The 15040-nt window shown below is 30.2% G+C and overlaps 1 protein-coding gene across 1 annotated transcript in view; it reads right to left on the bottom strand.

Moving 5' to 3' along the window:
- The window catches only part of LOC125064391 (elongation of very long chain fatty acids protein AAEL008004-like), a 42515-nt gene that overhangs the window by 9143 nt on the left and 18332 nt on the right, over positions 1 to 15040 (bottom strand). The window contains exon 2 of the mRNA XM_047671383.1: positions 2636 to 2701. Coding sequence (XP_047527339.1) covers positions 2636 to 2701 — 66 coding nt within the window. The remainder of the gene's footprint in view (positions 1 to 2635; positions 2702 to 15040) is intronic.

Below are 15040 nucleotides of genomic sequence, written 5' to 3'. Positions count from 1 at the left end.
TTATTTTTATTTATAGCAACGTTATATATTGTTATGTTATTTTATTTGTGTGTTTTTAAAATTAATATGTTCATTGTTAAATTTGAGTAACGGTGTGTTACTGAACGTTCCTAATTGCGCGTTAATAATAATAATATAACTAAGAGGTTTGCCTGTTGCAGCGATATTGATAAAAATCATGTTATATTAATTTATATAACATGTTATATTCATCGTTTCAAATAAGGATTTGAAGCAATAAACTTTCTTTTGAAGCAATAAGACTTTCATAAAAAACTTTACTACTTTCGGATTGTGGCTCTGCCCCCTTATAAAGGCAAGTAGAACGGTTGTTGTGTGAACTATGCTAACATTTCATGATAACTGATTATGAGAGCCGAGATGGCCCAGTGGTTAGAACGCGTGCATCTTAACCGATGATTTCGGGTTCAAACCCAGGCAAGCACCACTGAATTTTCATGTGCTTAATTTGAGTTTATAATTCATCTCCTGCTCGGCGGTGAAGGAAGACATCGAGAGGAAATCTGCATGTGTCTAATTTCAAAGAAATTCTGCCACATGTGTATTCCACCAACCCGTATCGGAGCAGCATGGTGGAATATGCTCAAAACCTTCTCCTTAAAGGGAGAGGATGCTTTAGCCCAGCAGTGGGAGATTTACAGGCTGATAATGAAATTAAATTAAAAAATGATTATGTACAACGAACATACTTACTTCTTCTCATTTATAATATTAGTTAACATTTTACATTTAAAACATAAACTTTGTGTTACACATACACATACCGGAGGCATAAAATACTTTTTAAATTAAGCAATATTAAAGTATCCTTAATTAAAATAATTCACGAGCAAGTTAAATTGTAAAAGTTACTTTCGATGTTGCAAGCTAATTCGTTGTGGTAAAAATACAAGGGCAAAAAACGATTGTTACGATCATCTAGTAAATTAATATTCATTATATTAATATAATTAAATTAATTTTTGCGATTATAACATCACTATTAAAACTTTACTTTTAATTTTATTGTAGCAACATTTGTATCATTAGACAATGTCTGATTTGTTATAAAAAAATGGTTTGAACGTTTGACAATTCGATATATTATGCGAAATTTTATTCTACTTTCAAACGTATTCCACCTTTTTAATTATTTGCAGCTATTTTACCGGCAAAGGAACATATTTTTCATCCAAATATTTAATGGTGACAAATACAACATAATACAAATGTCCATTTTTAAAAGTATCAGATCACGATTCCACGTGTTCTGTGCATGTCTACGCGTATCTATATATCTTAGTGACTTTTTTATGTTCTTAAGTATATCTTGCGTTTCGCATATCTTCAGAAAAACTGTCATAGCAATTCCTCTCTTAATTTCATTTGACACGTATTAACACTTGCTTATCATTTGTCATAATGAAATTATTGATATTTAACTAGGATTTATTTAGCTTTAACAATTTTCATCGTCATCAGTACTATGAAATACTTCTTCACTGTCTGTCTTTTTTTATATATCTTTCATTGCTAGAAATATTATAAAATTTTATTTTCAATTTTGTTACTATATATTCAAATATTTTTTTCTTATTATTATTAGTAGTTACTTTTAACTCGTATTCCTGTTTAATTACGATTATATGAATAAAATATTGAAGTGTTGTAATCTCAATCAGATTTACGAAACATTCATTTTATTTATAGGACGCTATATTAGTTACAATCAATGTCGACCACAATTAACATATTATCACACAAGTTTTCATTATTTCACTTATTTATTCAATTAGTAGATACAGATGGATTGATAAAAGAAACTGTTTGAACGAATCATAAGAAATTTCTTCATCATAAGAAGTCACCACGATCAACGATTGGTTCATGAAATACAATCGAATCTCATCTGTGTTGGTGCAAAATTGTGTTTCAACGAGTTTTATTACAGAACTACATAAATATCTTTATGAACTAGATACATAAATATATTTTTCCGCCGACCGACCAATATCACCGCTAGTCATTCGCACTTACCATTCAAGTACTTTTTTTACAGGTATAAATAACGATGGCCAGTAATATATTTTGTACGTTTATATCATATTTCATTCACAATTAGCGGATATATATAAATTTACATATCGATCGACTAAATCACACGTCATTTCCGTAACAATGTATATGGAAATGAAATACTGCGAAATATGATAGAATCTCTACTCTTCTTTATCATTGTGTTTTAATCTGTGGCGTAGCTATCGTAGGGCCAGGTGGTGCAGTGCACCAGGGCCCCGGAGCTCAGGGGGCCCTCTAACCTAAGCTTTGAGATAGAGATGACATGGATTTTGCCTACTAATGTACGGCTCAATGTATGCTGTATCCTATTTTTATTCCTATCTATAATTTTGTAGCGCAATATAAGTTAAAGAGGGGTTGAGGGCCTGTTTCTTTTTCTATGCACCGGGGCCCTTGTCCACCTAGCTACGCCACTGGTTTTAATATACTTTGAAATAAACATTTCTATATAAATAGCTGTTAGCTTGCAGGACGATCGGTTTGAGATTTCATTTTAATATGACTTTCGATTTCGATGTCGCTTCCGAGTTAAAATTATTAAATGATTTTTACTTACCACTGTTTCTCTCCATGAACCGTTTGTACGAATCTACAATAGACATGTTGTAACTTGATGCGGGACCTGTAAAAGAACAAAAACAATTGAATTTAAATTGACTGACGAGTCTCTTATAAGATTCTTCCATATATACTAATAATTATGACTGAAAAAGGCTTGTTTGTATACAAAGTTCTGCTGTAGCAAGACATGAAAAAAATTAAAACCTAAACTCATAAAGGCAAAATTCTGAATATTTTTAAGCTTTATAAATGAAATTTTAATAATTAATAGAAAGGCGTATTACAAGTATGTTTTATAATTTAATGGATTAACACATACTGATGCACGCGGTCCAGTGTGGTGTGGCAACCAAAGCGAATTTGCATAAGCGTTTAATTTTGTATTCGCTTTTATTGACTTTCTTGATTATCAAATGGTTGTAGTGACTACATTTATCAACGACTAATAAATTGATCTCACGGTAATCTCATGATCATCATTTTGAAAGGAACATTGTTAACAAAAAAAAAATCGTATCGTAATCGTAACTGAATAATTAGTTTCAAATATTTAAAATCTGATGTTCGATATTTTCGTAATTTAAAAAAAAAAAAAAATGTCGATAATAAATAATGTAGTAGGTATTAAAAACATAAACAAAGTCACGTATCTTATAATAGTATAAATGTTATTGTTATAAATTTTGTCACCTACTAAAATACAATGTATTTTAAACGCTTTAATTTTACAACCGTTTTATATAGCAATTATAAAGCAATGACGAGTAAGTTACAGTCGTGAAATTTTGATGTAATCCCCTGTATGATGTAGCAAATAATTATGACAGTTATATTTTATTACTTGTTGCTCAGAGATAAATATAATACTCAAACAAATGTCAAATTGTATAATGTTTGATACATTGCAGAAACGAAACATTGCCTTATGGAAAAAAAATTTCTTCATTATGTTATAAAAAAATACTATATACCCAGTTTCGCTCGGGCAAATTAATGAAACTAATCAAATAAGATTTATCGTTTTTTCATAAACGTTGATCTATAATTTATCGTAGTTAAGTTTCCATTGAGTCTACCGCACTAATGCACGAAATTATTATTTAGAGCACACTTTCTGAACGCACCCGTAAATGTCAATAATGGCCGCCCGTTGAACTGTCATGTCATTGATTTTTTTTAGATTTAATAGCGAAATATCTCGTTTATACTAATTTTGCGGATGCTATAATTGTGGATAGGTTTCGATAGGGTCTGTCGTAGACCTAAACGAAATTATTAATATATATTATTTTAAGAAAGATAAATAATACAATCGTACACACAGCTTAAATTAATTACAGTATAGTATTTTGTTATATTAATTTATTTTATTAAATTTTTGCTAGTTTCCGACACATATTATTCGGAGGAAAAATAAAAAACGATCGTCATACTTACAAGTTCAAGTCTGAAGAAATCAGAGGCTCAATTCAAGGACGTAGACCTAATTTTTGAAGCGATCGTTCACAGAACAAGGTCGAACAGCAACTACTCTCACCGCCGATCGAAAATGACGATTTCAACTCAAATTAAATTAAATTAGTCGATTATGAAAATAGTAATTATACTTCAGATGCGTAATAAAATGAATGCTTGCGACTTTACGCAATGTAATTATAAGAATTGGCCATTTGACTAATTATGTTAATTATGACATAAATTTTTATACGCTATCCGTATTGGTTTCACACGGGCAGAAACCGCGTAACCTAGGAATGTATAGAGGCCACACATACAAACGTTAATTTTTAATTTTATAGGTGTCATGTCGAAAATTATTTCCAACAATTTCACACCACTCAAAATAATTTAAAATGTTTACGTAATTTTTTATATACCTATGTAGCCATCGTACTTATACAGGATGTAATGTACGTACATGTTACCTTCTTAAAGCATATGTTATAGTATTGTTTTATTCATCGTTAGTTATTGACATAAGTACCTAAAACCGCGATAATAATGATAAGAAAAAAAAAACAAAAATGTTTTGTTAACAAGTATTACAAATAATAAAATGCTTTAAAATCGCGAACATTTAAAAGATTTCACTAAAAATCCAAAATTATTCAAATAAATTTTAAACATAATTTACATCTCGTAGCTTTCATAAAAGCTATTGTGACAGAATTTTTAATAACATAGACAATATAAAACTAGGGTTAAGACCGACTTGTATGCTGTGACGTTCGAACAAACAAACAAACAAACAAACAAACAAACAAACAAACATGAAACTTACTTTTGCCCACCTTCTCCACCGCGCGTTTGCTTTACTTTATATACATTGTTGATACAAAGAAAAATATATTTAGTTTATTGACGTAACTCTTTGTTGTGCGAATTTTACTGTTAATTTATCGATTGGTTTTGAACAATCGTAAAATCTTTCAATAACCATTAATTTCAATATTTCACATCTATTTGGAGACCCGGAATCCTCAGGTGCACGTTTTTAGCTCAGAAAATATTCTTCTAAATGTCAAGATTATATATTCCATAAATTTAGAAGATAATAATAATTATGTCATCATCATGTTTTCTTGACTGATTTCATCCGAGACAGCTTTTATCAACATAGACTTTTATCCTTTAATAAAAGCCGCTTCTGAGCGAACTCCTTTGGTCATCATTTACTCACCACAAGTATTTGCAGGTTCAGTAGACCAGAGATTAAGCAAAAGCATTATGTGCTTCTCCAGGTCAAACAACTTTCAAACTCCTAGAGAGAGATCCTACAGAGAATTACTTGACAGAAAGAATGAAGTTTGTTGACTCAACCAGAAGTTTGTGCTAGAGACTTTGGGACCCGGAGGTACGTTCTTATAAGCGACTCCCTAGACGAGGAAATTAGAGAAGGAAAATAATAATGATGACTTTCATTTGTTCACCGTAGTAGAGAGCAGGCATATTTGTATTGAGGCTAGCTGTTATTTTACGAAATAAAGAACATCATTTCCATACGGTTGAAGTATAAAAAATAATCATAATGGGTTAAATGAAAATTTATGTTCCAATTGATGACAAGGTTATTTAAAGGTTAAACACCATTGCATCAAACTGAGATAAAGCAAGCACAACACGAACTCTCTTAAGGTGAAGCGACATAGTTGTGATCAAGAAATTATTTTATGTTTTCATTATATATTTTGTATATGTACGTGAAAGATGGTCAGCACTGTGAAAACGATTTGAGTTATTGACAACTTTAGGTTTTATTGGATAAAATCCTGCATAACTCTATTCTCTCCGAATGCAATGAATTTCGTAAATTACATTTGCGACAAAGAAAAAAAAGGAGCACTTGATAATCGCACCACAACTGGCTTCATACCACTGGCCAAATATGGTGACGTTCTCCCAGCTCACGGTGATAAATGTACAAAGCTAGTCATTTTCTGTATTTTTGTATTACGGGTCTCCAGACACCAGAAGCATAGTATTACTGAAATACTGAGAATATTAAAATAATTTACAGTTATATAACTTCTGCTTCGTTTACACGCTTCACGTGCTAAATTCTCATCATATTTAATGTATTAAATAAACGTTAGATTTGCGTGTCAATAAGATGATTAAATTAAACAGCTTCAATCCGTAAAGTTCAATGAATTTTAGTCTTTACACAAGACGCATAGAGTACAGAGTAATTTATTTATTTTAGTAATTCTGTTAAATTTGTAAGAAAAATCTTTATGTAATTTACTATTTATGGTACATGTGATATCGTTTTCGGTAGCATCCGCGACGTTTTGTTAATATTCGTCCAAACAAATTCAATGCCACGATTAAACAATACCATTAAACAATAACATGTACCATGTTTAACGTTTTGATATAACTTTTAACGTAATATATAAATATAATTTAATTGTATGTAAATATATATATTTTTTTTAACAGGAAACTTTGTTTTATGTAATTTAACGTATTTTTTTGAGCCATTTTTAAATATTTTCATGTGTGTGCAACCGGTCGTAATTTAATCGCTTTTACAAAATAATTATATCCGTAATTGCTTATTTATAGAACGAGACCGCCGATATGGCCCAGTGGTTAGAACGCGTGCATCTTAACCGATGATTTTGGGTTCAAACTCATCGTATATGTAGTCTATAATTCATCTCGTGCTCGGCGGTGAAGGAAAACATCGTGTGGAAACCTGCATGTGTCTAATTTCAACAAAATTCTGCCACATGCGTATTCCACCAACCCGCATTGGAGCAGCGAATATGCTCCTACATACTAAATCTTCTCCTCAAAGGGAGATGAGGCCTTAGTCCAGCAGTGGGAAATTTACAGGCTGCTAATGTAAAAATGTAAACAAAAACGAGACACTCTTAGTTATAAAGCAAAGGTATGTACATACATTTATATTTACATTGAGATAAATAATACATTGTATTGCATGCATGTAATTTAATTATTTTTAAAATTTTTGATTTAAAAACATGCAAAATCAATTTCGTCGACATTTACTACGTAGAAATAAATACAATTTTAAAGTTGTATCTTATTATGTGAAATGTATTTTGTTTTTTTTTTTTGTAATAGAGATACCTAAATAAATGGGCTGAATGTTCACCAGATAAAAAGTTACTACAACCACCCGTGGTTACATCACATTATGTAATACTAGATGGTTACATCAGGGGGCTTGCAGATGTATTATCGTCGTTTATGGATTGAGCATGTTCTTTCTTGAAGGTCAGGTTAAGTTAGTTAGTTAGTTAGGTTATATCGGTTTTTCCAAACCGACATGACCTGACGAGGCAGCTTTAAAAATCGCACAGTTGTGGATCACCATAGATGAAATAACACATATATTCGCTAGTATTTTTTCAGAAGCACAATTAAACCACGCCTGTATATGAACTCAATGTTATATAAAATAAAAATAGACATACTTAATTCAATTAACTCATTATTTTTCCTATATTTATATGCTTTATTTATTTTTTTAATATCTTTTCATACAAAAGAAGTGCTTCATGCACAGAGAGCAAAATAAATAGATACATTATAACTTTTCTTAATATAAAAGATCTATTCATTGCTTGTAGTTACTAAAGACTATTTAATGCAGGTACATATATCTTATAGAAAACTGTGGATTGCCATGGAAATTACTAGAACAATAGCTGTCAGCTATATGCAGTGATTAAGCATAAAAAATAATATATTGCATTACATAATGTTTTCTAGAATTTAAATAATTATCATTTATGTATTATAAACTCAACTTATAATACATAAGTCTTATAGTTACACTTTCGTTAACTGTTACACGTTCATTACGTTTGACATTAAAATGAATAACAAAATTACTTAAACAAGTTTTTGCAGTAATATTCGGTCGACCATTTTGGGATATAGACGTATACAAAAAAGTTATACTAATATTTTATTTACTACAAGCAGAGAAGTTAAACGTCATATTATGTAGTCTATAACATGTCTCAATAAATGGGCTATCAAACGTAAAAAGTTTTATCCAAATCAGTCTGGTGAATATTTAAATGTGCGCGTTCAAATGTACAGATTCTTCACATTTATAGATATAATAATATTATAAAAAAATGATAAGTTAGTTTGTGTTAGTATGTGTAACATGTGTTAAATTATCTTGAGAATGAGATATTCCATTTGTCAACTACGTCACTAACGTCACCACATTCTAAAAAATAATGTTAATAAAAGTTTCTTATTCAAATTAAAAAAAAAAAACTGAAAAAAATTAAACATAGTATTTTTTTAACAAATTAGCTGAATATTTAATAACGTTTATGTAAAATAAAAATAATTGTTAATAATTATTATATTAAAATACTTTATAAACAAAAACATTTAATTTTGAAAAAAAAAAATAACAAGATAAATGAAATTTAATAAACATGCATTGTTATAGTAATAAATCTATGTTGAGATTTACAGATAAATGAAGTTTTAGATAGATAGATAGATAGATAAAAACTTTATTGCACACAAACATAAACAGGAAAAAAAAAAACAGTAATAACAAATATAGGTAAAAGAAAGTGGTGTACAAGGGCGTAGCGCAACATAATAACGTTCCTATGAATAAAAAAACATTAAGGCTCTTTTTTGTTATATAATTTAAAAACTAAGATACTTTACCAATATATAACTTTTATTTTTTATAAAATAGCTATACGAACGACAATTGTTTTTGTAGCTTAATCCAAAACAGGTATTTCTCATTTTAAGTTACTTATTCGGCGTTTTAATAAAATATAATATTTTCATGGCTATATTTACTCTAGTCATCTCGCACACATTGAGACATCTTGTAAGCACGAACATGACTCACTCATACTAATGCACGCCGATATTAATTTAGCTTGGAAGGGCGCGCCTTTGGGCACGCGATGGATATCGTTTGAACGTATTACTACGATACTAAATGTATGCAAGGTGGGTTATCCCATTTTAAATATTTCAGGAACAAACAGAGTTTTTCGAATATTAGAGGTTACTTGATTGGTTTTTACCTCGATCTCGACAGGGAAATCATTCTTCGTCAAAAAAAAAATAATATCCTTTAAGAAACTACCTTTGTTATCCTTCAAAGACAAATAAGACTCCAAATTAGGTAAAATATTAGCATTGTCCATCATGGAAATTCTCGTCAAAATCGGTTCAGCCGTTTCGGAAATTACCCGGAACGAACAGATTGACCGACAAAAAAAATATGTGTTTTATGTTTTGAGTATCATGTAAAAATTTATGCGCATTTATTATCTTATATATAGATTTTATTTTGTTATTACCAACAGACATTTCAATTATTTATATATATACATAATTATGTTGTTTCGCAAATATATACATATATTATATGCGATACGTTGACCTTCCGTTTTAACATAATTAAATACATGATATAGAATTATGTATGCAGTATTGACTAATATTAAAATATTCCTTTAAAATAATTAATTTCAGCACCAGTGCATTTTTACATACTAGCTCCGTCTAGCAATTTTGCCCGATATAATTTTTTTAACTTTATTTAAGTTTTAAATTTCCTAATGTACTATTTTGATATGTTTGTCTGAATTAAAAACTAAATAAATTTATTTCATTTCATCAGGTATTCTACAGCCGAATGAAGAGCCGAAGAGCCGAGATGGCCCAGTGGTTAGAACGCAGGCATTTTAACCGATGATTGCGGGTTCAAACCCAGGCAGGCACCACTGAATTTTCATGTGCTTAACTTGTGTATATAATTCATCTCGTGCTTGGCGGTGAAGGAAAACATCGTGAGGAAACCTGCATGTGTCTAATTTCAACGAAATTCGGCCACATGTGTATTCCACCAACCCGCATTGAAGCAGCGTGGTGGAATATGCTAAACCTAATAACCTTCTCCTCAAAGGGAGAGGAGGCCTTAGCCCCCCCCCCCCCAGTGGGAAATTTACAGGCTGTTAATGTAAAAAATGCAGGTGCATTTAAATGCAGGTATTCTACCATCAAATAGCAATACTTAGTATTATTGTGTTCCGGTGTGAAGGATGAGTGAGCCATTGTAACTACAGGTACAAGAGACCTAGTTCCCAAGGTGGGTGGTGCAATGGCGATATAAGGAATGGTTTATATTTCTTTCAGTGTCAATGTCTATGGACACTGGTGACCACTTACCATTAGGTTGCCCATTTAGCCAGCCGCCTACATATATGATTTAAAAAAAAACAGATTGTTGTTGTATTATTAGTATTACTAAGATCGCGGGTTCGGTCTAGTCACAAGTTATATGATATTATCTACATCGTTTATGTTAATAAGACTTCTTTTCCTTTTATATATTTCATTGACAAATATTTTTAGCTAATTAATATCACATTACCGATCATTATAATTTCATTGCTATTGAATTATGTAATTAAAAGTTGAAAATTTCACAATTGTAATTCCAAGTACTTAATGATAACAATTAAAGTCATATTATGTTACAATTCAATTTATATTTAGTGCACGAAGTAAGAATAAAGTTATCTCGATATTTATTGATTACTAGTAATTATTATTACAACATGATACACTTAACGGCTCCACACAGTATTTAAAGCTATTACTCTGAATAGTTACTCTGTATTTGTATAGCTACTCTGTGCGCGGTACGCAAAATTATATTATACTAACTTTCGCCCACGTACGGCCGCAGGTTTTAGGTATAAAAAATCGAATGTCAAGGATTTCGGGTTCAAGCTTGCTTCATACCAAATTAAGTTCAGTGGTTTACTCATAAAAGTGTAAAAAACGGACAGCCAAATAAGAAAGGAATTTAGTAGTTAAAAATCGAACTCAAATAAGGCTGTGATGATCGCGGTAACAATTAACGAAGATGACTTAATTGATCATTACATCATCGATAAAAATACGAATATTTCGATTGGGATTCCATACAAAAAAAACAGTACAAATTCCTTACCCTTGGGAACTAAGATTCCTTTTGCCTGTAATTACACTGCCAAGCTACAAGTAAAAAACGAATTTTTGACGTTTGACGTCAAAAGGACTTGCACTAATTTCTCTACCACTATTTAAACGTAATAATTAAACTATTACAACAATAACTCAATCTCATTCGCACGATATTATTTTAACAGAATAATAATTAAGACGTTATACACATTAGTGTAGATTAATTTTAATAAAAGTAATTTAAAGTATCAAAAAATAAGGTTGATTTTTGAATGACAATATAAAAGTGAATTTTGCATTAAAAGACGAAATGTAGTAACATGGTATGAAAATGTGTCCATTGTTATTTGACGTAAAAATACAAACAATAACTGTATAATTGCTCGTTTTATTACATTGTAACGTAAGTAGGTAGAACTTTAAATTTTGTAATATGTAAATGTATATAAAAACTAACTATGCAAACAAACACACAAATAAAAAATAAAACACGTTTGCTCATTATTGTCATAATTTTGATCGTTAATACTGTTTACCCCTTTACTTATCTGTGACAATTATTTTTTCATTAAAAACCAAAAAAAAAAAGTTAAAGAAAATCATTAAAATATCATATATTAAAACTCTATTGAACTTGTTATCAAATAATGACTATATTTATTATATATTTTACTTAAACTTTCAAACTTCGAAATAATATTTTGATCGGAAAGCCGAAAAAATAAAAAAATAAAATATTGAAAACTCTTAATGAGAATATATTAATAGATACAAAATGCTTTACAACTAAGTTTTTAAATTATAAAAAATAACTGTTATTTGGAGGTTTATATTATCGACGTATTGTGTTAACGAATTTAACTCTACTAATAAAACATATAAGAAGATATTTTTTGTAATTCCTTACAAAAATCAGTTAACCAGTGAATATAAAACTTATACCTTCAATCGCAGCGTATTTCAGATTAGATTATCTATATATAGCTCATTCTACAATAATAAGATATACTTATTATTATAGAATCAATCGCTTCTTAGTTAGAATATTGACGTGACGAGCGTTTTCCATGTGTGTTTGATACTATAATAAGAAGAGGATTCGATATAAATATTGCAAAAAAAAATTAAGGAGGCGCTTGTGAATAGCAGTTTATTTATATAAACTTGTGTTTATGATCTGGACTGTAATTGAACAAAAATTTACATAATTTATATACAATAACAAATTGCACATCGTTATCTTTCGTAATTTATTAACAACACCGGTAATGTTATTTTGTAAGAACGAACTTGAAAAATCCGACTATTATAATATTAAAATGATACGTGATCAAAATGAGATATCAGACGAAATCGGTTTTTTAACATTTCACAAGTAAGAAACGAAGTGAGTTCTTACAAAATAGCCAATGCAGACTCTGAATATGCGTACAGTCTTCGTTCATTGATATACAGATATTGAATACGCTTGCTTTTATTTGATTGCTTTTTAAGGTGTAAAATTAAAAAAATGAAAAGGAATAATATTGTTCCAAATTCGAAAATTTAACAGATTATATTTTTTATAGAAATAAAAATCAAGTATAATTTGAAAATAGATTGTATTATTTACATCGTACTCGTTTTAAAAATGAATACGGCATATAAAAAAAAAAAAGGTAACATACAAATAATTATTAATTTGTTGTTGAAATGATCTTGACCTAAGTTTGGTTGCAAGAAATTCGCACTTACGTAACTTGCCCTGAGGTAGTAGCTGGTGACGTGACTCACAATAAAGAGGTTCTATGTATTCTCGTTATTGTATCTTTGGCCATTTATTTAAAAAGTAAATAACTTATTATGGAAGATTTTAAGGCCAACAAGAGGCACCAGTCACCACCCACGTCGTTACTGTAGAATATTATTCAATATGCCTTTTTGGCAGATCACGAGTCTATTGTTCCCAGTATAAACGTAATATCATCGATGCTGTGTTTTAACTCACTCCGGTCATTTCGGATTTTTCGTCCAAATAGAAAGCGTACACACTTGGGCAGTATAATAAGTCTCGCGCAGTTGCTGAGTGTCATCGAAAGATTGTTATTATGAGATCAGAATACCATACCATATTAATGTTACCAAGAAGTCTTATATTTATATATTAATGGATACATATATTGAATTCCTATAAATACCGTGAGAGAAAATGGAATATGTAATCGAAAATTATATTATTAATTAAATAATAATATTAAAATATTAATTAAGTCTATTCTACATACAATGGTGAAGAATAAAATTTTATCATTAAAGCCTTTAATTAAAACGTATGAAAGTATAGTAGAAGACTTGCAGTCAAAATAATTTTCATAATAATTATTTGTTGTCATTTGATGTCATCTATTGATTTAAATGAATGACGGAGTCGTGCGCCATCCATTAAGTAACAAGATTCATTTAATCATTACTAAGTATGTATACATTGTAAGTATTTAATGAAACGATTTTAGTGAAATAAACACAGTCTATGTAAGTACAGAAGGTTTTTATAAAACAAAACAAGTAATTAAACTAAACTTTAATATGCTCACCGTGTTTAATTGATTTGAATATATCGTTTTACATAATATTTTTTGAATTAAATTAACTTACGAATTAAATCTTATAATTGAGTAATATTTTAAAAATGCGGCGATCGTTTATGGCGATAATAGTTGTAATCCCGTGACTCGAAGTCAAAAGACTCGCATAGCCGTGTTACGCCTGAACTATTTTGTCGTGTTTTTGCCATCCCGTAGGCTGTAAGAGTGAAGGAACAGAAAATATATATGGGTAATTTTATAAAAAAAACCCTACTTATTTTCTGGTTTCAATGAATCCCAGTGTAGATATACATATTATAATATAAACTAGAGTATTTAAATTTAAACATTTTTCAAAGTAACTTCGTAAGGGAAAGCTAGTTTTTTTCCTATTTTTATATTTACTGTTAATGGACTTATTGCTTTTAACCCTGTACAGCATCACCGGGTTGGGGATCAGGCATAAAATAACCAGATATTGGGAGTCCTAAGGTCCTCATGCGAGGCCGAACCTCGGCTTCGGAAGCCGTCGACGCCGGGAGAGTTTATGTTCAAAACGTGTCAAAGACACATCGTTAATTAATTTCGCCTAAAGCGTAACCGATGGGTTTCATGCCTAGTTGGTCAATGGCCTCTATTTGCAACCTTAACATTCCCTTTACGATATACAAGATATTTAGTCCTTACGGCTATAGGCATAGGAGTTATAATTGCATTTATATAATAGCGTACGTGATAAATTATCTAACGTTTGTCAAGGTTGAAATAAAAAAAATATTTATAAATATGTCCAATATTTGACATTCCCTGCATCGGTTTTTTTTTCAATAATATAAGTGTTTAATACTATTATCATTTACAAAAAAAACTGTAATCATAGTCGTGTTGAAATCGAAAGCGATTATGACTGCATTAAAACGAAGTAAGTAGGTGACTGTTATCTGACATCTACAGTCTACCGTATTGGTATATTTTACGCTGTACATAATTGGTTTAAATTATTACAAAAAAATTGCTTTATATGTGCATTGCAAAACTACCTCGTTAGTCTAATGGTTAGCATGTACAGCTGCAGATCCTTAAACACCAGGTTCGTCTCCCGAGCGGGGTCGTGAAATGTTATTGGATTTTACTGTCAACAGATTATCCGTAGCTCTGGGCTAGGAAAGCTTTTAAAGCCTAAGTCTGATCTCTGAGATGAATTGTTTCAATTTAGCTTTGTAATTTCAAGAGGTCGCCAATTTTGACCAAAAATGCATCATTGTTATTATAACAAATCTCTCAGTAGTATGACCTTTATTGTGAAAATCGTTGACGCGTTTTAGGGATTATTTGTCAGCCGTTAAATTTAA

Source organism: Vanessa atalanta, chromosome 5, assembly GCF_905147765.1.
Source record: "Vanessa atalanta chromosome 5, ilVanAtal1.2, whole genome shotgun sequence".
Classification (NCBI taxonomy): Eukaryota; Metazoa; Arthropoda; class Insecta; order Lepidoptera; family Nymphalidae; genus Vanessa; species Vanessa atalanta.
This window is presented reverse-complemented; position numbering and strand designations above follow the sequence as displayed.